A 25776-nucleotide genomic window follows, 5' to 3' on the forward strand; every position below is an offset into this window, starting at 1 on the left:
TTACACCTTCCTGGTGGGTTTGCTGAGAAGATGGGAAGATGTCCATATTTTCCTATATGTATGTATCTCTAAGGTGCCCATCACATGGCTAGAGCTTAATAAGGGAGAGCTGGCCTTATGAACTTCTTTTGAGCCTACGCATTCATAGTTGGGTCACTTAAGCTCTATCTAGGTTTCTAAATCACATGTAGAATCTTCCCTTTCTCTAATCTAAATGTAACATCTTTCAGGAGGAGCTAAATTCACACTGTACCCGAGCAGCTATAGAAGATCCCTCTGTCGCTGGAGGAAAACGCTGTGCCCGCATAGAGATGCCACCAAGAAACCGGCCTTTTGAAGCTGTTGACTTTTTCTTGGCTTGTTTTTATAGGTGTTGGTGGAAATAACCCAGATGAAGAGAAGAATAGCACAGCCAATTCTGGGGTCTCCTCTACAGACATCCTGAGCTTCGGGTACCAGGGAAGTTTGTTGTCACACACACAAGACCAGGACAGAAATATTGAAGAACTGGATATGGCTGGGGTGCAGAGCTTAGTGCCCAGGCTGAGACATCAGCTTTCCTTTCTGCCGTTGAAGGTAATCATCCCTTTGTTCACTTTCTAGATCTGGAGGAAAGAGAACAGGCTGTGAAGCCCAACAGCCTGGCTCCTAGGCCCTTCCTGTTCTCTGTTTTCCATGTCAGGTGGATGGAAGTTAACTTAGCCCCTTTGAGCCACAGCTTCCCCATCTGCATACAAAAGCAAATGCCTGCATGGCATGGTTGTTGAGAAAAATGCATAAAAGAAGGCAGAGTTCCTAGGGCAGTGTCTGGGCACAGGCTCAGTGTGGGTGCCTCTGGAGTCCTTAGTCACTAATTATAATTGTTATGATAATAGCACCATGAGGAAATTGATTGCTGCCAACGGCAATGTGTGGGCAACCAGGCACCTCCTATTCTTGTCCTTGAATTGGTCCTCAAGCTGGGAACTCAGTGGCTTTGCTCTTGACCATACCCTGTGGAGGAAGAAGATGGGATCTGGAGTAGGTGTATGGAGGGCTGTGTGCTTCAGTCCCAGCTCTGCTGTCCTCTGCCGTCTCTTTGGACTCTGAGTGGTGTTGTCTCCTTAGGCCCCTCCAGACCCATGCCCCAGCCTCTCCATTCTGCTCTGGGCCCTGCACAGCTGGTGCTCATGGACTGAGTCACCTTGCTGTGTTCTGCTTGGTTCTGCCCAGGAGAAGCCTCAGGAGGAGCCTGCAGTTGTGGGATGAGTGAGGACAGGGTGGCAGTGCTGGAGTCTCAGCTGCACACCCTTCATCCCACTCTCCCCCTGTGCTGACACAGGTTGGCTGTGTCCCTCTACAAAGAGCACAGCTCCTATCAGGGTCCATCGATCACTCCCTTCTCTCACCCTTCAGGCTCAGGGGTGGTCACAGCACCCAGTGTTTCCAGCCCCAGGTGCTGAACTGATATTACTGGTTTCTCCAAAGGCTGCCAAGACCTTTGAAAACAGGCCTCCCACGACCTCTCCTCCCTTACTCAGGATGAGTGTATGCCCTTCTCATTCTTGCTGGGACAACTTGCTGGTTGAAACAGGCAGGTTATTGCACCTCTTTTAACCTCATTTCTCTTTTTATGATGGAGATAATGATGTCTGTCCACAGCCGTGGAAACTAAGGTACTATGCCCAGTGTCGGGGATAAAACCCGTCTCTTTCTTCTACTCAGCTTCATCAGCTGGGGCCCCTGTAACTAAAGGCAGATTAATGAGAGAAAAGCATCCACGTGTATTTACTATAAGTTTTATGTGACATGTGAGCCTTCTTATGGAAATGACCTGAAGAAACAGTTCTCCCTGAGTATATTTGATGAAGAATGGAGAGTCATGGAGAAATGAGATAAGACAAAAAGCAGGAGTATGTAAGGTGGGAGGAACTCAGCAAGGCCAGCTTGTTCAGATTCCTCTCTCAGTCCCTGTGTCTTCCCACATAAGATGCTCCATTTTTCCAGATATGGGGAGGGCATTCTCACTTGAGGGTCTTGTGCCCTGCTTCAGGGGAAGGTTAGAAAATCCTTCCTAGGTTTTAGCGCCTGCTTCTGAAGAGAAGGGCAGGGGAAGGTCAGAGAAACCTTCCTGCATGCGCTGTTTCTCCAAATCCTCCAATGTGCCAAGGTGCCCTATTTTGGGGTAGTGTGTTTTGACCCCTGTCACAAGGATCTGGCATGCAATAGGGCTCCATGAATGACAGTGCCTTCCTAATTGGACATGGTGATCACCTGGACAGAACATCCCATGAGGAACTGGATGCAGGAGGCCAGTGGAAGAACAATGATAGTAGCTGCCATTAATTGAGTGCTTACCTGTGTGCCAGGCAGTGTCCTGAGCACTTTATATGTATTAGCTCATGGAAGCTCCATGGTAACCCAATGAGATCATTCCTATTATCGACCCCTTTTATGGGTGGGGTACCTGACACAGAGAGAGCAAAGGAGCACACCCAAGCTCTCTCAGGGAGCAGGGGACAGAGCTGGGATTCAGATTGGCCTCCAGAGCAGAAACCTTCACCCCAGGCCTTCCTCTGGTAGGTCCTCTCTGGCAGGAAGCAGAGCAGACAGGCCTTCAGGCTGGGGCTTGTTTGGTGGCAAACGAGAGTTGGTTTCCTGGAGCTGGGGGCAGTTGAGGGGAGCAAGGGAGCTCTAAGGCCACGCTGACCATGGTGCAGGATGTAGGACCCAACCCAGATGCTGCAGGCTCTTCTGGGTCTCGTGGCCAACTTTGTGGCCAGATGATCCTCTGTGGTATGGTGGACTTTAGATTCTCACTTCAGGTCTCAACCTCAGCAGTCGAGGCTTCGTTGTTCAGCTTCCTCCAGCTTGTTTATTCTCCTGTGTGTCATTAGAATTTTCTAACATGCATGGTCATTAGAAAGCACTAAGTAAAGGGGGCAGATAGGACAAAAGACCCCATCTTCTAGGCAGAGGGACAGTGGAACATGAACAGTGACCCAAGCATTCTCTGCCTAGAGGTGGCATCAGCCCAGTCTATCACTCCCTCATCTTCCTCCTGCCTTGTCTGAGGTCACATGGAGAAGGCCTGATAAAGTTGGAAATGAATCCCCTGCTGGCCCAGTCCAAAGCTCATGATCTTTCTGAGGTGCAATGCTGCCTGCTCCTGAGAGCAGGTGAGAGGTAAGAGGTGACATCTGCCTTCATCCCATCTTTATTTTTGTTTGTTTGTTTATGGCAGGGTGCTGCTTCTTCTTGTCCTCCATCACCTCTGGAAATCAGTGCTGGTGAAATCTACTTTGTGGAACTGGTTAAAGAAGATGGGACACTTGGATTCAGCGTAACTGTAAGAGTTTTTAGGAGAGCTTGAAAAGCAGTTAACAAGATGTCCTTCTAGAACCTGGTGGCCATTCCACCCAGATGGCAACCTCTGACAGTGTGCTTAGTTTGCACAAATGTAAGGGGTGAATAAAAAAGCCAGTGGGGGCCTGCACTGGAGGATGAGTTCAGAGACAAACAGAGGTACTGGAGAACCTCAGGCTGAGCAGGGCATGCACTAGGGGTCTCCAGCCTCATGAGGAGGCAGCGTGGGCAGAGTTGGGTGATGTGTTCTGACTCTGAGGTCAAGCTGGACTGCAGAGAGAGAGAAGCATATTGGGGCTTCAGGGACACAAGCGAAAGGTGAGAAGGGCAGTCCACTGTCATCTGGCCAAGGATGGGTGGGGCAGTCCACTGTCATCTAGTACAGAATCAGTGTGGAGCCTCTTGCTCAGACATCCCAGGGCCAGGCCTCCAGCAGGACTGACACTTTGCATTTGGTTTCTGAGCTCTGCCTGGTAGACCCTTGTGAAAGGAGATTACCCATATAACTGTGTTTACCCAAGGGGTTGGGGAATGGCACACACAAAGCTGGTGAAAATCCAGAGGTCAGAAGTTGGAAGGTGCTGCTTTTATTACTGAGTATTGAAAGTGATCCATTACTGGCTGGGCTCGGTGGCTCACGACTGTAATCCCAGAACTTTGGGAGGCCGAGGCGGGTGGATCACAAGGTCAGGAGATTGAGACTATCCTGGCTAACACGGTGAAATCCCATCTCTACTAAAAAATAAAAAAAAATATTAGCTGGACGTGGTGGTGGGTGCCTGTAGTCCCAGCTACTTGGGAGGCTGAGGCAGGAGAATGGCGTGAACCTGGGAGGTGGAGCTTGCAGTGAGCTGAGATCGTACCACTGCACTCCGGCCTGGGCGACAGACTGAGACTCCATCTCCAAAAAAAAAAAAAAAAAATGAAGGTGATCCATTACCTTGAGACCCTGGAGTGGGTCTGGATTTCAGGAATGTCATTGTTGGATTTAACTGTTGATGGGAAATAGAATGGCATCTCCCACCAAAGTAAGGATATGCTATGGCTGATGAAAATTTTCAGAGGACATTCAAGAGATATGTGAATGGAGGGCATTCTTTGCTTTCCCCTGTGATAATGCTGTGTACCTAGAGCAAGGATATGTGTTTTCTTGGACCCCAAGCCTGCAATGAATTTGTCATCAGTAGATAATTTTAAGGGACCAAGTAAGAAACCAAGCAATAAGGCTCATGAATCCACATGGAGTGAACAGGCTGATACCAAATATGGTCCATTTATTCTTGGCTTGGGGTAACAGCCCTATCAGACACCAAACATAGCTATTTCTCATCTGAAAAACTCACTAAATTTTGGGTTATTCACAAATATATATTTGCTGAAAAGAGGTTGGTGATTTCCTTTGGCTGGCAAAAACTTGAATTTTCTTTGCAGGTATTTAATTTCAAAAATAATTCTTGAAATGTCTCACTCAAATCCAAATGGCCACTAAACACATGAAAAACACTCAAACCCATGAAAAGCCACAGGAATACAAATTAAATTAAAATAAAATTTTAAACTTTATGTCTACCAGCTTGGCTAAATATAGCTGGTGGAATGTAGAAAAATGGTACTGTCATACAAAGCTGGTAGAAATGTGAATAAGTATATCCATATTCACATAGGGATGCAATCTGGCAACATCTATTATAATGAAAAATGCACATATCCTTTGGCCCATCAAAGCACACAAGATGTGCCAGGCACAAGCCTTCAGGCCTAGAGCCGTATCCACCTACGCTGGTCGCTACCTATAGAGAGATAGTGGTGCATCCCACGTGAGCATTTGCTGAGCACCTGCCATGTACCAGTGCTTGGGCTGGGGACATGCCCAGATCTCTCACACAGTTTCTGTTGTTAAGCTTATGAACACCTAATCTTATTGCTCAGTGGAGAATACAATCTAAACGAATAGGTGAATACAGAAGACAGTGGCAGTCGGAGGTGAGGTCATGGGATAGAGTGGTGGGCAGGTGGGGATTCCCTTAGCTGGGGAGGTTGGAGAGGCTTCCTGGAGGAGGAAAGATGGGTGGTGAGTTTTTTGTTGTGTTTTTCAGGGTGGCATTAACACCAGCGTGCCCTATGGTGGTATCTACGTGAAATCCATTGTTCCTGGAGGACCAGCTGCCAAGGAAGGGCAGATCCTGCAGGGTGAGAGATGGGGATGAGGTCTCATTGGGAACTCTGTGCTCCATGGTGTAAAGAGCCCTGCACTGGGAGGGGCAGCCTCTAGGCCTTGCCCTGCTCCCATTCTGAAAACTCATGCAAATGATTGCCTCCCCAGGTCATGCTTTTCTCACCGGAAAGGGGGTGATAGAACCTGCCCTGCCCATTTGATAGGTTGGGGGGTCTGCAGTGGCACACTGGGAAGCATAAGTGATAGAAAAATAGTAGAAGACTTAAAAGACTTGTGTTGCTCTTTGGCCTTCATGGGAAAGCATGCTGCTTTCCTTGGAGGACAAGTGGGCCTCGGTAACCTCACTCGCACATCCAGGGAGGACACCTGAGCCTTCTGTCTGCCATTGCTCAGCTCCCACTGCTCTGATGGAAGGGGGTGATTTTTATCGGTCTCCAAAACTGCCAGAATTGAGCCAAAAGGGGAACCTAGGATCTTACTTATCTCCATTTCCCCTAGAATTCTGGTGTCCCCAGCATCAACCATGCCTCCCTGACCTTTTTTTGAAATAAAAAAAAAATACATCCTGGAGATATAAATATCTAAGCGACTTGAAAATACTTTCAAAGACGGTTTCACAGGAAAACAGGAGGAAGGATAAGGTTGAACAGAGCTGGCTTAACCACTCTGTGAGCCAATAATAGAAAGGCTTTTATATCCCTGATCTGTGATGTGCCTGAGAAGAAGGGAGTGAGCCTGCTCAGAGAGGCAGGATTCCTGCTGACTCCAGGGGGACACCTGGCACCTTTGCTTCCTTTTCCACTTCTCCAGGCTGCATGGAGGGGCGCCTGGCAGGGACCTCCTGGAAGGGAACCTCCTGCAGCCTCAGGCACCAGGTCATGACATGAGATCCATCCCTTTCCCAGGTGACCGACTCCTGCAGGTGGATGGAGTGAGTCTGTGCGGCCTCACCCACAAGCAGGCTGTGCAGTGCCTGAAGGGTCCTGGGCAGGTGAGTGGACAGTTGCTGACCAGCTTCCCCTCCTTCCGGGGCTTTCCTGAACAACATCAGAAGCTGAAATCGTCTCTGGGTGGGAGGGAGGCAGGCAGGAAACAAGACTTTTTCTTTGTTAGTTTTTTTTTTCTCTTCCATTTCTTCTTACCCTCACTTTTCTATGGGGATGTGAAACCCAGGAGATAGCAGACAGATGTTTCTGAGTAAAAAAATCTCACCCCCTGTAGGTAGCCTTAGAAACGTACTGGTGGCTTGCCTGAATTCTGGAATCAGACAGCGGAACAGAGAAGATGGAGTGAAGCGACTGCTCTAGCCTGGCTCTGGCTGCCCCAGCCCCGCTGGCCCTGTGTCCATGGGCTCTTGGGCCTTCTTACCTCCCTACGTTTGCATAGGATGACCCCACTCTGTTCCCTGTTCATGCCGTTCCCCCTCACCCTGTGTTGTACCCACCAGGGCCTGGGTCAGAGTGTCCTGGGATTCTTTTCCTCACAATGAGGTAGGAATTCAGGGTGCCAAGAGCAGAGCCATTCATCCTTTATGTCCCCTTTATTCCTTGCCCTGAAGTGACTCGATGTTATCCCACTGTGCCGAGTCCTCTGCCTGAGGTTAGGAGCCTCTAACTGCCCCTATGTCCTGAGCCACAGAGCTGGCATCACCCTCTCTTGGCAGCTAAAAAGTCAACAGAGACAGGCGGGATTCCTGAGGGCCCTTCCAGCAAGCTGTGGGGCAATGTTCTGGCCACTTTTTGCTTTCTTTACCAAAGCGGTCTTCTGGTGTCTGGTGAAGTTTGCTTATATTAGTGACTTTGGTTGACCTATCTTGAGAACAGAGCCATAATTTATTGGCACCTTCTGATATTTAGACCTTTGCTAATGAGCATGGGTAGAGAGGGTACTTGGCTGGCCTCCTGGCAGCTTTGGCAGGTAGGAATTGTCCCTCTGTGATCCTGGGCCAGGTGCTGAGTGACAGGAGCAGCAGGAAGATGAAGGCAGGGCCACATGCCCTGAATGGGAGCTTGGCATTTCTGAGAAGCTTCCAGGTGACGTCTAGCTGCTGGTTCTTGAATCACACTTAGAGCGACAAGGGTATATGGTGTCGTGGGGAGACAGGTGGGAAATCACACTGGAAAGAAAGGGGAGGGCAGGTGGTGCAGAACTGGGGTGCCATGGGTTTGGGTCTTAGGTGATGGGAAGCATTGGAGACTTTAAATCAAGAATGTTGCATGTTCAGTTTGTATCTTAGACCAATTCACTGGCAGCCATGATGGGGTGGACCAAGAGGGGTGCAGACAGGGTCCAGCGAGCCCAAGTAACCAGAGCTTGCCACGGCCCAGCAGGACACTGGCAGTGAGAGAAGAGGTGGAGGGGAGGGGTCACTGGGGAGCTGTTCTTAATGGGGAATGTTCACGTCTTAGAAACCAGATGGGGGAGAGCTGGACCACTCCAAATGTGGCCCTTGGCAGGTTAATGGTGGTGTGAGCCAATGCGAGGGGAGGAGTGTTTTAGGAAGAACGAGGAGGGGAAGTGAGGGTGAGTGAGGGGAGGAAGATGAGTGTGGCACTGCATATGTGAAGTGGAGGTACATGTGTTGCTTCCAGGTGCACTTGTCTAATAAGCGCTGAGAAATCTGGGTCTAGATCCCAACACAGGCTAGTTGAGAGATTCAAATGAGTCTGCTTATAGGAAGGATTCGAAAATTAAGAAGCATTTGCAGAGTCAAGGGAGTGCCTCCTGGTTGCCATATGAAGTGTAAACTGAGTTTGTTCACCTTTCCTTCTAGGTTGCAAGACTGGTCTTAGAGAGAAGAGGCCCCAGGACTACACAGCAGTGTCCTTCTGCTAATGACAGCATAGGAGATGAACACACGGCTGTTTCCTTGGTAACAGCCTTGCCTGGCAGGCCTTCGAGCTGTGTCTCGGTGACAGATGGTGAGAGGGGGGAGAATTGAGTGTTACTATTGTCATGTTATTGTGTGCAGCTTTTGAATTGTCAGGTCAAAAGGGAAAGGCAGGAAGGCTTCCTCTGGGTCCTGAAAAGAAAGCGAGCCGTGGTGATCATGCTGAGATCGGCTTTTTCATGCCATGGAAGCCCATCTCATGGAATAGGTTTCTGGAAACAAATGCATTTTCCCCAAATGATTTCTAGGCATCTTTCTGCCCCCAGCCTTCCTCAGTCTTTTAATCAGCTGCCAGAACATTAATGTTTGTGTGAATATTTAGGATGAAATTGACTGAAAGGGTCACACATTTTCAGATAAATTTGGCTTCACAGTCCAGCCAAGTCATTTGTAACAAAGTTATTTGAGGAATGACTAGGCAGGTTGGGAGAGGAAGGTTCAGGAATCTAGCCTTGTTATTAGCATCATTTTAAAAGCCAAATGAACAATCATTTAGAGGGACAAAACTGCATGTTTTCCGATGGGCTGCCCCTCTGTAATTCCCTTGTGATTTTGGTATTGGCCAGGAACACGTTGATTTCCTCAGTAAGAATGATTTGGACCTTAGCCATGTTTTAGTCCCATCGTAGAGATTTTCTGGTTTTGCTGCAGAAGACTCAAGCCAGCCATAGGGTAGAGGTGGGGCAAAGGGGGAATGCTTCTATTTAAATCAAGTCTCCTCCGTCCTCACCCCTTTGCTCACTCCCTTGGGGCCTTTGAGAAACTGACTGCAAAGAGCGGAGGAGGCCTTAGGGCGATGGTAGAACTGGGGTGCAACACACCTTCACATAATTGCTTCACGTAATTGCTTCACATGCTTCCGTTCTTGCCCTGGTGAAGTTTGCAAGTCTGTGCTCTGTCCCTCTGTGCATTGATGCCAGTGGGCAGCCCAGAGGCCTCTTTGGTGGACAGACCACGTAGGTGGCCAGCTCTATTCATCCTTGGTGCCCAGAGGCAACTGTTTCATCTTATGGTCAGCCTACATGGGTAAACAAAATAGCAGCTAAAGCATTGTCCATAGAACTGGCCATAATTTTCTCCATGGTCTAATGCAAAATTTAGTTTCAAGTATACTACAAATGACTAGAGTTCTAAAGGAGTAATAGGAATATATGTGATACAAGTTTTATTAAATGCCAAGAGCATGTTGTGTATACCTAGCAGCTATATCTTTATGTATAAACACAGTTGAGTTATCTATAATTGTGCTATCCAATATGGTGCAACTTGCCATGTGTGGCTATTGAGGACTTGAAATGTGACCACTCTAAATGGATAAAATATGTGCTGGAATTTGAAAGCTTAGTTTGTAAGAAGAATAAAAAATATCTCATTAATAATTTTTTCATATTGATGACATGTTGAAGTGGTAATATTTTAGATATATGGGATTAAATAAGATGTATGATTATAGCGTATTTAACCTGTTTCCTTTTACTTTTTAAATTGTTTTATTTTTTGTTTTTATTTTTTCTTTGCTTTTTCCTTTTATTTTAATGTAGCTATTTGAAAACTTCAAAATGACATTTGTGGTTTGTATTTGTAGCTCACATTATATTTTACTGGACAGCACTAATCTATAACATACATAATGTACTCTGTCATAAAATTAGCAAAGGAATTATTTGAACGTAAAAGAAATAATTCATCTACTTGACAATTTGCATTTCGAGACTGGTCAATTTCACTTGTAATCTACTGAAGAATTTATTTTTATCAACATCCCACACTACAGGTCCTAAGTTTGAAGTCAAACTAAAAAAGAATGTCAATGGTTTGGGATTCAGTTTCGTGCAGATGGAGAAAGAGAGCTGCAGCCATCTCAAAAGTGATCTTGTGAGGATTAAGAGACTCTTTCCGGGGCAGCCAGCTGAGGAGAATGGGGCCATTGCAGCTGGTGACATTATCCTGGCCGTGAATGGAAGGTCCACGGAAGGCCTCATCTTCCAGGTGCCGGGGGGCATGGGCAATGCAGCTCTGTGTGCAGGCCGGCCCCAGCTTTGCCTCTTACTAGCCTGCTGCTGTGGGGGAAAACTCTGGGCTCTCAAAAATCACACCAGCAGCCTGGATTTTAATCACATAAAGAGAGTAATTAGTGGTACACTCTCACATTTAATTTAAAATCTCTGTTTTTAAATATCTGACCTTGAGTCAGCCTTGCTTCTCACTGGGTTCATGAGAGAAGCTGAAGATAAAGCCCTGGCCTTTGTGCTGGCTGACGTCTCTTCACACACATCCTGGGAGGTGGGCGTAGGGCTGAAGGGACTAGAGTGGGTCGCTTTCTGCTCTCCTTCCCATTTCTCAACTACATTTACAGCTTTTCATACATTATTACACTGACTGTCCTGCCTATGATAAAAAATGCAATTTAAGAAGAGAGAGTAATGAAATACTGTATATATTAGACAGAGTCCTGGAAGAAAATGGAGTCATTTGAGGAACATTTCATAAAGGTGTGGGCAGGTTGTTAGGAAGCTCGAGGGAGCATGTTGTGGCCTAGGGCTAGGAAGAGTGGGATGCAGTTACCCCTACCCCGAGGCCAAAGGGGATGGGAAAGAGCAGTTACCCCACCCCATGAATGGAGAGCCATTGGAGGGGACTTGCTGGCATGAGCTCTCACCTTGGCTGGGGTTATAGTCATCCCATGGCAACCTGAAGGGAGGAATTTGGAAGCAGCGATGACCTCCACTCGTCCCTGTCTCTGGTCTCTTGCCATGTTCCCCTAGCTGAGCCCAACAGGAAGCCTCATGTAGCCTTCATAGGTCAGCTGCAGAAACACAAAGCAAGATGGACAAAGGGGGACAGTGGCTCTGGGCAGGGCTGGGGGGAGGTCTCTAGAACACCATACGCTTTGGTTGGGAGGGCATGCCTTCATCTGTCCATCTCCTGATCCAAGAACCCTTCTCTGAGAACCACTGCTGGGCTGGCAACTCTATGAGAGATTGAAGACACAGAGGAGGACAGCTCGTGCAGTCTCAGAGCTCATGGACAGAAAACAGCCGCGATGGCAGGAGATATGTATCCTGGGAGATGAAAGCCCATGCTGCAGTGCTCACACCAGTGCGCCAGGAAAGAAGTGCACCCCTTGGAAGTCCTGGGTGGCTGAGGCAGGGACTGGGGAGTGTCTTGATCAGCAGTTCTTAAGCAGGGATTATTTCCCTCTCAGGGGACATTTGATTAAGTCCAGAGACATTTGTGGTTGTCACAACTGATGAGTGCTTCTGGCATCTAGTGAGTAGAGACCAGAGACTCTGCTAAACACCCTACGACACACAGGACAGGCATTCCCATAAGGAATTTTCCAGCCTGAGAGGTCAACAGTGCCAAGAGTTTGAGAAATCCTGGTCTAAATAGGAAATAGGAGCTATTGAGGCAATCTTGAACCCTGGACATTGAGAGGGTGGCTTGGAGCAACAGGTTCAGCATGGCAGAGGCTTAGGACGTGGGTGCAGAGGGGAGTAGATGGGAGAGAGGGAACTGGGGTGAAAGGCAGCAGCAGGCAGAAACGGGGTCTATGTGCGATGCCTTGGAGCTTACATTGAGGGAAAAGCAAGTCAGCCAGGGTATGCAGTGGGGGAAGGACTCAGTTATATCTGCATTGTGGAAAACTACCCTGGAGCATTGTGGAGGGAGGCAGGTGGGTGACACTGGAGAAGGCAGCAAGCAGAGAGGAGGTCACTGCAATACTACAGGTGAGAGGTTCCCAGAGCCCAAGCCAAGCCCTGAAGGGAAGCTCAGAGCCAAGGGTCAGGCTTTAGAGATTCAGGTGGTGGAGCCTGCACAATTGGTGGCCCAAGATGAGGGGAGGTTGGGAGGAAAGGGCGATGGAGATGAACAGCCATTTGTTGGAGTCACTCTTTCTGTCTCTGAAGAAAAGGCATTGGTATTGGCAGATATTGCCATTCCCTTGAGCAATGTGGAGGGAGGCAGGTGGGTGACACTGGTGAAGGCAGGGAGCAGAGAGGAGGTTACTGCAATATTACAGGTGAGAGGTTCCCAGAACCCAAGCTGTACAAAGGTGATGCACAGCCCAGCATCTTGCATCAACTTTGTGGAAGCTGCAGGCCACTGACCTTGGTTCCTTGCACTTTGAAAAGTCAGGCCCACAGCAGTGTTCTCTGGAGTTCTCTGGAGTGAGAAATAGATCAAGGTGCAGGGGGGAGGAGCTAGCGCCTGGGACACAGTGGGGAGAACATTGCTGCATCCCCAGCGATGCAGGCCCGGATCTAACAGTGAATCTTGGTTTCTCGCAGGAGGTGCTGCATTTACTGAGAGGGGCTCCACAGGAAGTCACGCTCCTCCTTTGCCGACCCCCTCCAGGTGCGCTGCCTGAGATGGAGCAGGAATGGCAGGTAGGCTGCAGTGTCTTCTACTCTCTCTACCTGGCTCTGGTTGGGCCCCCCTTTTCCTGACTCTAGGGTCCTAAGAGGGTTGTAGGTAGGTTCAGTGCCACCTCCTTTCACAGGGGCAGGAAAATAGCTGGCCCCCCAACCTCAGTAGGTCTCCTTCCTCTCCCTGATTCTGCCTCTTCTGACATTTGGATCTTCCTGTAGATGTTTACATGTTTAGACTTTGGCTGTGAAACTTTTAGGGCCAGGCTCTCTGGAAACCCAGGCATCAGAGAGGGGAGCCCGGGAGGAAGGAGAGTAGACACAGAAGCAGACCAAGGGAATTTCCAATAAGAATTTCCATTCTGAGAGATGATGTGGAAAATAGGGTATATGATTACCCTCCTAAAGCATGAAATTGGCACGTGCAGTCTAGTGCAAAGAAGAGAGCCATTGGAATCAGGAAAATCGGGATTTTTACCTTTATGCCTATATTAGCCAGGTTCTCAGAGAAATAGAACAGATAGAATGAGTGTGTGTGAGTGTGTGTATTTATATATGAAGAGAGTGAGAGAAAGAGAAAGAGATTTATTATAGGAATTGGCTCATGTGATTATGAGGGCTGGCCAGTCCAAATTCTACAGGGGAGGCCAGCAGGCTGGAGACTCAGGGAATAATTGATGGAGATCCAGCCCAAAGGTGGTCTGGAGGCAGAACTCCCTCCTCCTCAGGGAGGTCAGTCTTTCCTCTTAAGGGCTTCAGCTGACAGCATGAGGCCCACTACATTATGGAAGACAATCTGTTTTACTCCAAGTTTGCTGATTTAAATGTCAAATCACATCTAAAAAAAATACCTTCACAGTGACATCTAGATGCTACATGACCGCCTATCTGTGTACCATGGCCTAGCCAAGTTGACAGATACAATTACCCAGTGCCATGCCTTCTGTGAGGTCCCTAGGAAACAGATTTTGCAGCAGAGATGTGAGTGTGGGAGGTTTTATGGGGTCTGCACTTGAGAACATCCCCTGTGAGGGTGACTGAAGTGGGGCAGGGCAGAAGGAGAGATCAATGTGCAGCTATAAACAGGGCCTCAGCTGATCCTGGAGGGAGCCCTGGAGCAGAGATGGCCCCTTGGAGCTGCCATGAACTGGGAGAAGAGAACCTGTGCCTTTGCTTGTTGCCCTAACAAGTGCTGGGGTGTGGGCCACCCCAAGGGAGGGGAGATGAGGCAGTGGGATGCGAGTCTCAGTCCTGGAGGGGGATCTGGGCAGGTACCTGGATCACCCGTACCTTGGGCAGTTACATAGGCCTTGGGCAGTTGCCTCTCCTCTCTAGGCTCATGATTCCTCATCTCTAGGATGTGGATAAAAATGATCACTTATCGTGTCTGAGGGTGACACCATCACTAGGACAACATAAAGGACTGATGACCCAGATCCTGTTGATGCTTAGACTCCAAGAGGTCATTTGACATAGCATCTAGGGAGAGAAGAGCTATGGGAAAGATATCCAAAAGTTGCTGGATTGGAAAAGAAGGTAGATGACAGCAATTGTGTTAAGAAACTGAACCAGGTGAGAGAGGGCCAAATTTCACACATACCAATTCAGGCCAAGGTGCTGGGACCCTGTGTTTTTGTTGAAATATCTAAGAAATCCCAGGGAAAAAAGAGGTGTTTCCATCCTGGAGAATAGCTCCTCCCAGGAGAGCCCATAAAGATCTAGCAGGAAGGGTCCAGGTAAGGTGTGGGGGTGAGCTTTCCCCCCTCATATCCGAGGGCCAAGTGGGAGAGAAGGATTGTGATTTGCTTCGGTGGCTCCAGTGGTCAGATTGCAGAGCAAGGGTCAGCAGCTCTGGGGAGCGAGCATTTAGTCCATAAAGTAAAGCATCTCTGAGAAGGAGGCAGCCATGCCCACATTTGGGGTAAGAGCATTCCAGGCAGAAGGAACAGCATGAACAAAGGCCCTGAGATGGGAACCCACTTGGATGTTTGAGGGACAAAAATGCAAGTGTGCTTGGGCCGTCGTTAATGAAGCAGAAGTGGAAGAAGTTGTGGAGGTGGCAGGGACCGACCTTGGAGGGCCTTGGGGATCAGAGGAGCATGATGCCACCATCCTGCATGCAGTGGGAAGCCACCAGGCTGGCATGGAGGGTTAAGCAGGAAATGCCTTCCTCCGTTCTTCAGAGGGGCCACTCAGATTACTGGTGCACAGGGACTAAAGGAGGTCAAGCAGCAGTCATTCAGGTCAAACATGATGTGGCTTGGACTCAGGCTGTAGCTGAAGAGTTAAGCAGCCAGATTTGGGATACAGCTGGGAGGTGGAGTCCAGGAGACTACTTTGGGATTGGAAACAGGCATGAGGAAAGAGAGCAATCAAGCTTTGGCACGAGGAAGCCTTGGGAGAATGGTGGTACCACCAATGCAGGGTGAAGGAGGGGTAAGAAGGTAAAAAGCCCGATTTTCCTGATTCCAATACCTCTCTTCTTTGCACTAAATCACACATACCTATTTCATGCTTTAGGAGGGTATTCATAGATCCTATTTTCCACTTCATCTCTCTTGGCACCAGTTACCAAGAGAGGGACTGCTTACAGGGGCTGGGGAAGGCCATCTGGGGTGCATGGAGGAGAAACAATAGTTCTTGATATCATGTAAAACTGAGATGTTTATAGGCTATCCAGTGAAGATGTCTATTAGGCAATTGTGGAGAATAGGCATGAGATCAGGGCTGGGAAAAGTGAATTTGGGAGTTGTCAGCATATACAGAGGTCGTGTAAAGCCATGAAATGGTTGAGATCACCTTGGGAAAGAGTGCAGATAAGTTCAAGGAGAGGACTGAGAAGTCAGCACAGAGCACGCCAACATTGAGAGGCCTGGTACAGAGATGGGACAACATGAGATTAAGATGGGGCCTGGGAATTGGTGGAAAAACCAAGCAAGGGTGGAGCTCATGGTCAGCTCCATGTAAGTAGGGCAAATGAGCAAGGAAGCTCTCAGGAAGGAGGGAGGGACACACTTTGTTAAATGTTGCTGAGAGAGTGAGAGGACAGAGTATTGTTCTTCAGCTTTAGAAAGATAAAGGTTACTGGGGACCCTGATGTGGGCTCCTTCCTTTGGGTGGAAAGGACAGAAGGCTGGTGCTAGTGGGTGCAAGAAAAAAGGAGGGAGGCGTGGAAGCAGTGAGAAGAGACACTCATCTAAGAGGCTGCCATGAAGTAGAGCACAGAAATGGGTGGCGAGAGGTGGAAGCTGAAGTTGGGGTAGGGGCACAGGCTGCTCAGTGGAATTTGCTGTGGGAAGATGAAGAGTTCTCATCTGAACGTGTCCATTCTCACTGTGAGGTCACAGGCAAGGTCAGGGTGGAGTTGTTGGAAACTTGAAGAGAGAGACAAGATGAGAAATAATTTAGAGAGCAGAGGTAGAAAACTGAATTGATTAAGGACACAGAGAAAGATTATCTGGAAGTCTTGACTGCCCATTTGACATCTGCAGTCACACACTTGAAGCTAATCTAGTCAGAGGCTCAGAAGCAGGGGTGAGGTTCACACAGTTTGAGTAGGAATTAAAATGGAAACCCAGAATCTGCAAGTGACACGTGATGGAGGAAGAGAGGGGCAAGGAGTTGGGAGCTCAGGGTCTTCCTTGTCTGTAATTGAGCATCTAGGGGCAGAGCCATGGAATCTAAGCAGAATAAGAGGTGCACCAAGGACATGTGTGACAGGGAAGGGGAGTGGGGGTAATGATGAAAGCAGCAGCTCCACAGACTGGAAGTCTTGGAGTGAGGAAGGATTGCTGGAGAGCATGTCCAGGGACAATGAGCTAGAAGAAGAGGATAGGTTAAAAAACAGATTTTGGAGGTCTCTCCAAAGAGTATGAAAATGTGATAAAATATGCTCTTTCTTAAAATTTTGATTTTTGATGTATCCTTTATAATGTCCAGTCTATCAGAAGAGTGGTAAATGTTTGTGATTTATAATTAAATAAATGCTCACATTTGGAGGTGTATCCCTCTCATTGCTAGGGATGTACAATCAGAAAGGTGGGGAGACCACTCATTGAGGTGGTTCTTCTTTTGTAGGTGAGGGCAGGGGTGGGAACCCAGGCATGGGCTCTATTACATCAGGTGTGGAGATCATAGGGTGGAAGTGCTAGAAGATAATTTTCATTAAAAGGTAAAATCATGATTCCTACAGATATAAAAATGAACACATGTTAAAGATTTTATTTAACTCATTCAGTGAGGGAACCAGGCAGATGTTAAAATTGGCTCAAAAGAGATTTCAAAGGACCTGTTTATTTATAGAGTTGTAAAATAGCTCAAAGACAGTGGAGACAGCCAGAATCAGAGAACCCAGCAGATTCTGCTGTAGATAAAAACAGTTTTCTACTGAAACACAGATTGTTTTTCTGTAGAAGGTCAAGCAGTGGCAGCAAGACGTAGCACATCATCAAAACCGGAACCTAAAAGGCTGACAAGGAGGTGAACAGTTGAGAGGAAGCAAGGAATGTCTGGGAAAGTGAGGAGGAGACCCAGGAAAGAACATCATCTTGATGGGGGTGGAGACAGGGAGACAAGCCCTGCGATGACAGATGAAGATGAAGAACTTAAAAAGAAAACATTTCTTATCAGAAAGTGGAATAGAGTCATTGTTTTGCATACTTATCTTCCATTTTTATCTTTGTCTAACTTTTGCAAATATTTTTTATTTAAAAATAAGGCTCACATTTATGGAGAGCTTCCAAAGCCCTCTAAGCTAAGGTGCCTGAGTGTGTTGCCCAGTGTCCAGCCGGGAGCATGTAGAGGAGCTGGGATGCTATGGTGATAGACAGACCTCAAAGCCCATCTTGTAACTACTCTGATCTATAATCATATGGGGGGAGAAAGCTTTGTATTGTTAAAAAAACAATGTGCATCCCGCAACCAGTAATCAGTAGCATTTCTTTTAATAGACACCTGAACTCTCAGCTGACAAAGAATTCACCAGGGCAACACGTACTGACTCATGTACCAGCCCCATCCTGGATCAAGAGGACAGTTGGAGGGACAGTGCCTCCCCAGATGCAGGGGAAGGCCTGGGTCTCAGGCCAGAGTCTTCCCAAAAGGCCATCAGAGAGGCACAATGGGGCCAAAATAGAGAGAGACCTTGGGCCAGTTCCTTGACACATTCTCCTGAGTCCCACCCTCATTTATGCAAACTTCACCAAGAAAGGGATGCATCAACATTGGCGACCTCTTTGGAAAAGGATATGAGGCAAAACTGCTATTCAGTTTGTGATATCATGAGACTTGGAAGGTAAGAATCGCCACATTTGCAGACATTTTGTAAACTGTGTGCATCTCATTGCTAGGAAATGATAATCAAGCCATCAATAACTATGCTTGGAAGCTTTCTGTGCCCAGCACTGTTCCAGGCATTTAGAAGAGAGGCTGCAACAAGAGAAGCATAAGGTCTGGTGCTGCTGTGACCACCTGTGAGCTTTTGGGAAAGCAAACCCTACCCAGACCACAATTGTCCCCAATATGTCTTAGAAGCTATAGATGGCAGGCCTCAGGTTTTCTCCTGGCACACAAAGCTTTCTCTTATATCCTCCATGGCCTGTTAAAGCTTTGTAGTAAGAAGGAAGTTCTTACATGCATCCTCATTTCTATTGCTAGTATAATGCTTCATTATCAACATCAGCTTTTTTAAAAAAGATGGGGTCTTACTATGTTGCCCAGGCTGAATTCAAAATCCTGGGCTCAAGTGATCCTCCCACCTCTGCTGGTCAAGTAGCTGAGTCTACAGGCACCAGCCATCATGCCTGGCTACACCAGCTTTTGTTTTCTAAACACGTCTGTATCTTCAAGACCACCCTGCAACATTCATTTTCACAGTTATTTTTAATTTAGTCAGCATTTTTGTGCCCATCCATCTGTAAGTATTTCCAGTTCTCAGTCCTATGCTGAGGGAACACAGTCTTTGATTTAGTTTGACAAGTACTTACTACACAAGGTGCTTGGAAACCTGTTGGGAGCAGACAGAGGGCTGCACATGTAGGGTAAGACCTGCTTCTAGGCATTTGCCAGCCAGAGGCATGGGCACAAAGCAGGCAAATAACAAGGGGCAATCGTTTGTGTTTGACACTCTATAAACCCACTGAGATTAAATGGCTCTCATTTGGTGATCATCCTAGAAGACTGTCAAAGGTAGATCCATAGGGAATGATAGTCTCTGTGAAGTGTGAAGCAGTGGTGTAATACTGTTGGACCCGGTGAGAGCTGTGACAAACAGGATCCAGGCATGCATTCCCTAAAAGTACCCTGCTACAATTTTTTGAAGAATGCTGTGTCAGCCAAACAAAAGCTAACTGGTTTGCAAAGTAGAACAGGGTGGACAAGCATATTCATCAATGACATTCACTTTCATTGTCTGATAATGTATAACATAAGTGTATTTATAGTTCTTTACAATTGCAGCGTAGGCAGTAATTGACATACTTGATAAAATAATAAAGAAAATAACCTACAGAGACTTGTCCAAGGACAACTATTACCATGATCTTAAAGGACATATAAAAGGAACTGTACTTTCCTGTAGGCAGGAGGCACTTGTTTGGATATCGAAAGGTTTTGCTGCCAGATAGCTTGGGATAATGAACAGGGACCCTGAGAGCTGAATTATAAAGTGACCCTGGGTATAGGTACAAGCTGGGAATTTGACTTGCCAAGTGCCTTTAATTTAATATAGTCAATAGTTATTAAAAATGGTATTTTAAACTATTAGTATAGGCAGTCACTGTTTCATTCATTAAACTACAGAAAATAAGCCTGTTCAATATAAAAATGATCTAGTCTAGCCTCGAACTCCATGCTGGAATCTGCTCCATAACATTCCTGAAGAAGGAGTCCCAGCTTTTCCTTGAATATCTGCAGGGATGCGGAACTTGCTACCTCTTGAATGACCCATTTTATCGTCATCTAGTTACTGATCAGAAGGTTCTTCCTTATATTAAGGTGAAATCTTTATGCTGTTATGCTGTTCCTATGGGGCCAGCGTTTAAAGTTACACATTTTGTATACAGCATGACTCATAAATTCAAGCCTCCTAACTTCATCTGAAGCTCAACCAAAGAAAAAGTGATTTGCTCCCACATAGAGGGAGCAAATACATCTTTATGCCTCTTTATGTCTTCTACTTCCAAGTCCGGATACCTATTTCTGCCTATCTTTTAGCATTTGCCATTTTTTTTTTTTTGCATCAAACATCACATTATTTTGTTTTTCTGAACCAAATTAAATTTGGCTTTGTGGCCCTATTTGCAGATGTCCAAAATCTGTCATTCTTGGAAGGACTTCTCCTTCTAGAGCCATATGAGAGTCCTAAGGGCTTGCCCAGAGCATTCCAGGGGAGTCTCCTATCTTCAGTCTGTCGTGAACACCCATCACCTGTCATACTCACTGCCGGGCCCACATGGTCTATGTACCCATGGATGAACTGTGCGCAGGCAGCTTTACTGTTCTCAGTATCCTGGCTCTCTCAATGGCCAACCGCTCCCCTTTTTTCTCTTGCCTCCCCGTGGTGGTTCTCTTGATGAATGCTTTCTGCCTCCTCACATTTCCTGGCTTTATTTTTACTTCGTTTTCCCTCCCTCACTTAGGAACCTTTCCTCCCCTCTGAAAGAACTCAAACCAAGTCCGCCTCTCCTCCAGCAGGACGTGTTTGCATTTAATGCACACATAGTTAGTGGCTGCCCCCTACAGGAAGAAAAGAGGGGCGCATGCCCAGCAACCACTGGACACAGTTCCCCCAGCTCCTGGGTAGGGTCTGAATCAGGATTCCAAAGTGGGATTGTGACTCTCTGCAGAAGCCTTAGAATTGTTTGCAGCTCAGTTCCGAGGTGACTGTCGCAGGCCACTGTCTCTTAAGTGTCTGGCATCTGTGAGTTAAACTCTTTAACAAAAAGAGCATGGATTTCTGGATCCTATTACGTGGTTTCAGCGTTGCCACTTACTAGTATGCCTGGAGCTTTGCCTTCCCTGAGCTGGAGGCTTCCCAAGTGTAAATGGCGACCATGACAATTCCACAGGGTACTGTGCAGGTCAAAAGAAATAGCATGTGCAGGGTGCTGTCACAGTGCCTGGCATGCAGTAAGAACTCAATGCAAGTCTGTTTTCCTTCCCTTTCCTGAGCTATTTCCAGCTAAAGAACAGGTCCCTTCAATTGAAATTCCCAGCAAATTGCCGGAACTTACCATCTGCCAGGTGGCAACTTCCTACAGCCAGATGGCTGCCAGCACCACAGCAAACCCAAAGTGTTCATGGACAAGATTCGATTTCACTTTCTTTCCCTGTTCTCTTTTCTCACACTCTATATCTAGAGGTTTTACCGTCTAGTAGTAGATCTTTATAAAAATATCTTGCAATAAAGCAGTACAGTACATTTTTATGAAGGAGAGTTGGATTACGTGCCTATCAGAGGGAAAGCTTGGCTGCAGTCACATTTTTTATAAGGTTAGTTCCTAAAGGTAGGCAGAAGGCAACAATCACATCAAGTCTCATTACCCTTGAAACATCACTTTGGAAGGAGTGATGTTATTTGCCCCTTGGCGTGGGAGCAAATCACTTTTTGTTTGGTCGAGCCTCAGATGAAGTTAGGAGGCTTGCATTTATGGGCCATGCTGTATGCAAAATGTTTGTCTTTAAATGCTGGCCCCACAGAAACAGAGACAGACTGAGAGGATGAAAGATTTAGTTCTCCCACTCATGTGCACTTCAAGGCTTACTTACACTCATTGGTTGGAAAGTTGGTCTTTGCAGAATGTTTAAGGTTATCTTTCTCTTTCTCTTTTTGCCTAGCACATATCATTAAACTCATGTAAGTAAAATGCACGTAAGTTCAGCAAGCATCACTTTGTGAAAGTGATGGTATAAATCTTGATGGTCATTTATTTAAGAAAGCAAAATGAAGCAGGAGTCCTGGAAATGAACCTAAGGTTATGATATACCTTCTGGGGAAGGGCACTGCCTGGAATAGCAAAAGATAATTAGGAGGCCACAAATCTCACTCAACTGCAGGGGCCAGGCCAGGTGTGATGTCAGAGTAGTTAGGGAGGGATGCAGTTGCCAGGTGAGGGAGCTGTCATGCCTGCTCTTGGGTTGGAGTATGGTTGAGGGGAGTGAGTGAGGCGGCAGAGCCTGGGCTGGAGCCTCAGTGCTGCCTCTAGCAGTGTTCTCTTTACACCTTACAGGCTCCCAGGGGTATCTGCTCCCCGCATTCCTATCCACACTACTCTGACAAATCCTAACTATTGTACTTCAGCTCAGACTTATCATCTGAGCTCCAAATCTGGCAGTCCATTGAACTTGTCTACTTTGATGTCTTAGAGATGCTATAAATCCAACCTGCCAAAACTAAATGCAGTTGTCAGGAGCAGAGACCTGGGGCTCCCAGCTGTGTCTTCAGGGCTAACGGAGACATCAATATGGGGCCTGATGTTGGAGAACTGGAGACATGAAGAGACACAAACCCCAAACTTTGTTATGAGTTTAACCATAAGTAAATGGGACAATTATAATACCTTCATATTTCAAGCCTGAAATACCCAATCTGCCTCTGTGAATTTCCTCCTGAAAGGCAGAGATGAATTTGGTGGCCCAAGTCTTTAAAGGACAGCTGTCCAGAAAAGTTAGGCACAGTGTCTTTCCACAGTAAATATTCTGTAGCAAGCAGAGCCTTCAGAATGGTTTCACTGACTTCAGAGCTGAACTGGGATTCCTCTTAAAAATACCCACTGAAGAGTTTCAGGACTCGGTGGGGACCCTGGTTCTGGGGTCCTGCTGGTTTGTGTGGGAGAGATGGCTGGCCAGGAAGCCCACATGAAATCTCCAGATTCTCCTTTAGTTATCATCTGTCTATAAAAGCCTCCTTCTGTTGGACAGCTTGGTGGGCAGAGAACGAGGGCAGGAAGAAGCTGAGGTCATTACACAGAACCAGGGGGTGAGCAGACAGCCCCGTGTACCCTGACAACATCAGGGTCTTGCTGAAAGTCCTGCTACATTAGCCATGAGCTGGCTGGCCTTGAACCCTGGGTGAAGGACTCCACCTCTTTACCCATCATGTCCACATGGCAAAACATGAGGCTTGCTGTGAAAGAATGTCTCTATCTTAATGAAATTCTCCAAATTTCTAAGTCTCGCCCTTTCCGTGAGATAGGCATACAGGCTTCTGGTGCCTCTTTATTCCCTATTCACCCTTTCCCTATGCCCACAGTTGAGCCCCAGGTCAAATCTCCAAGGGCAGCCTGATGGCACGTGCAAAAGGGTAGAAGGAAAGGCAGTCGTTCTCCCAACTTGTGGTGGGATGATGGCCAAGATTTCACCCTTGGGACCACCAAGTCCCCCTGGATAAGTGGGGAGCAAATCGCTTTTTCTTTGGTTGAGCCTCAGATGAAGCCTTGCCTCTTGTCTCTCAGGCTGATGGCTTCCCTAGGTCTCTGTCCAGGCAGAGCCAGTAGCTGGAGCTCCGAATCAAAACCAGAGGGCAAGGAGCTTATTAGAAGAGGTGGAGGGAGTCTACTGGTAGGAGGTGAGGTGTGGACACTGAGGCAGCTGCAGTGGCCAGTGGACACATACTGCTGCCATCTTCCACTCCTCAACAAGGCTTAAAGTGCTCAGAACGGAGGGAAGGAGGTATTCCTTGAGGTGGTGGGTGCAGTGGTGAGCCTGGGCCTGGGCAATAGGCTAGATTTCCCATTCTTTGATAAAACTTCTTGAATGTTTCTTTCCTATGTTTATAAGAAAGCACAGTTTTTACATGATTTGGCCAAGCTTAAAGTCAATTTTCCCTGCAAATGCTCAAGAATTAAAAATGTCTTTTGACAGTGAGTATTCCTCTTCAGTCTTTGTAGAATAATTTCTTTTTTATACACTTGAGTGTGCATATATATTTACATGAAATTCACTATTTCACATACCTTGTAGTTCTCATGAGCGGAAATAATGTCTCTTTCACAGTGAAGCTCAGTTTGGGACAGATGCTTCCGGCTCTACTGGGGAGGAGGATGGGCTCTCTGGGTGTCTAAGGGTTTGTAGCTATTGGGGTGCACCAGAGCCGGTTTTAAGAGAAAGAGGCAATGCAGGAAAGGAGAAGGAGAGCAGCAGCACATAACAAAGCCAACCCATTGATTCGGGTGTGGGGAAGGAGGCTGAGAAATGAGGATCCATGTATTTGGTAAAAAGCTAAATCTTTGTGCTTTTCTCTTAGATATTCCTTCTCATCTTCTCTAACCAGACTTTCGACAGATATTTTCTGAGCACCTTCTCTGCATGTCTGCAGTGCTGTGTAAAATGCCCTACCTTTGCACGGACTATGCTTTCTAATCAAGAGGCATGTGTGGCGAACTTAGGGCAGCCCCTGGAAGTCTTGTTCTTTGACCATTACGTCTGTGGCTGCATCACCAGATAATGAGCTTCACCACTCGTCTGCCTCCTGTGTCCTTCCACGGGGAGCAAATGGCACTCCAGCTGGCCGCCTCTCTAAATAGGCACATTTTCAGTGCTCAGAAAAGGACCTGATCTTTGCACAAAGTGCTCTGATGGTTGCCTGCTTGAGTCACTCCCAACCCCTTCTTGAAGCCCTTTCTTTATAATTCTTCTGTTGAAATAGCTATCCTATTCACAGTAGTAATCACAGCATCTCACATTTACTAAAAACTTATCCTATACCAGGAACCCGGAGTGGGGGGGCTGTATCGGAATTATGTAATTTACATGTCTCAATAATCCTAGATGCTTCTTGACCATCTAGTTTTGTCAAATGAGAAAACTGAGGTTCCAATGAAGTCAATAAACTTGTCCAAAGTCTGACCGACTCTGCTTGCCATGTGACGAGTCAGTCTTAGAACTGGGTCATTGCCCTGCTTGCAATGCTGTGCCGTCTGGCAAGCCCCCCTCCCGGTCTCCTGAGCTTGGTAGGGTGCTCCAGCTGCCTCTATCATAGCACTTCCTAAATGGACTGTAACATTTCTTTACTGCTCCAACTTCTCATTAAATTGAGGGCTCCTCAAAGCCAGGGGTGCTGCCTTATAAGTTTTTTGCTTCCTGGTGCCCAGAGCAGCCTCTGGCAGGAGCTGTTTGAACATTGGCTGAGTCTCACGGGCCTGCGTCGTGGAGAGTATTCTAAAAGGCAAGGGGAAGGTGGGGTGAGGAATTTTTTTTATCAAGGCTGGAAGAAACATGGGCTTCTGTTTTCTAGTCCTGAATTGGATGGGGAGGATGGGGAAGGTGACATGTACCATCCATGTGGAGCCCCTTCTCCCACCTTGGAGGATGAAGAGTATCTTACCGTCAACTCTACATGCCAAGGCCAGCTACCCTGTGAAGAATGTTTGGAGGCAGATTCTGGGACCATTCCCTTGCCACAGTTCTGCTCTTGGGGCACTGTCCCAGAGTCTTTGCCTCCAGAAGAGTCCCCAGAGAGTGGGAGTGAATGGGAAGACCTGGAGGAGCCTGTGGCCCTGGAGTACGGTGCCCTCAGGTGGGTATCACTCTGGCTGGGTGGACTGGGGCTGAGCTCTGACCAGAGCAGGGCTCAGTGCTATCAAGCCACTTCAGCTGGGGGCGGGGGATGGTCTGTGGGCATTGCCCAGTTTCCCCTGCATCTTCTTTGGGGGTCATGTATCATTGTGATGGCCATTTTCACAGAACACTTACCATGGCCCTTGCACCATGACAACGACCTACAACATGGGGACTGTCATCACCCCCATTTCACACATGACACATTTGGGGCTTTCCCCAGGTTATCCAATAAGTAAGCGACAGAACCAGAATTCAAACCTGATCGGTTCCCCACTCCATGGCCCACCTGTTGAGCACCCATCTGTTCTGCCTCCTGTGTACAGGAGGGTGCATCTTTCTCCTTGGTCTCTCTCTTTTGGGGGTCTGAATGTCTAGTGCTGATTCCTGTTTTGCCTGCTCCTACCTGCCCCTCTGCTGGATGTACTGCAGAGAAGAGT

The 25776-nt window shown here is 47.3% G+C and overlaps 1 protein-coding gene across 2 annotated transcripts in view; it reads left to right on the plus strand.

Moving 5' to 3' along the window:
* The window catches only part of FRMPD2 (FERM and PDZ domain containing 2), a 99161-nt gene extending 74173 nt beyond the window's left edge, over nucleotides 1–24988 (plus strand). For both annotated transcript variants that reach the window (XM_055275408.2, XM_055275407.2), the window contains 9 exons: nucleotides 371–576; nucleotides 3224–3328; nucleotides 5442–5535; nucleotides 6427–6512; nucleotides 8295–8442; nucleotides 10186–10400; nucleotides 12704–12802; nucleotides 17731–18074; nucleotides 24024–24988. In XM_055275408.2, the coding sequence (XP_055131383.1) occupies nucleotides 371–576; nucleotides 3224–3328; nucleotides 5442–5535; nucleotides 6427–6512; nucleotides 8295–8442; nucleotides 10186–10400; nucleotides 12704–12802; nucleotides 17731–18074; nucleotides 24024–24072 (1346 nt within the window). In that variant the 3' untranslated portion in view covers nucleotides 24073–24988. The remainder of the gene's footprint in view (nucleotides 1–370; nucleotides 577–3223; nucleotides 3329–5441; nucleotides 5536–6426; nucleotides 6513–8294; nucleotides 8443–10185; nucleotides 10401–12703; nucleotides 12803–17730; nucleotides 18075–24023) is intronic.
* Nucleotides 24989–25776: the final 788 nt, after the last annotated feature.

Source organism: Symphalangus syndactylus, chromosome 4 (assembly GCF_028878055.3).
Source record: "Symphalangus syndactylus isolate Jambi chromosome 4, NHGRI_mSymSyn1-v2.1_pri, whole genome shotgun sequence".
Lineage (NCBI taxonomy): Eukaryota > Metazoa > Chordata > Mammalia > Primates > Hylobatidae > Symphalangus > Symphalangus syndactylus.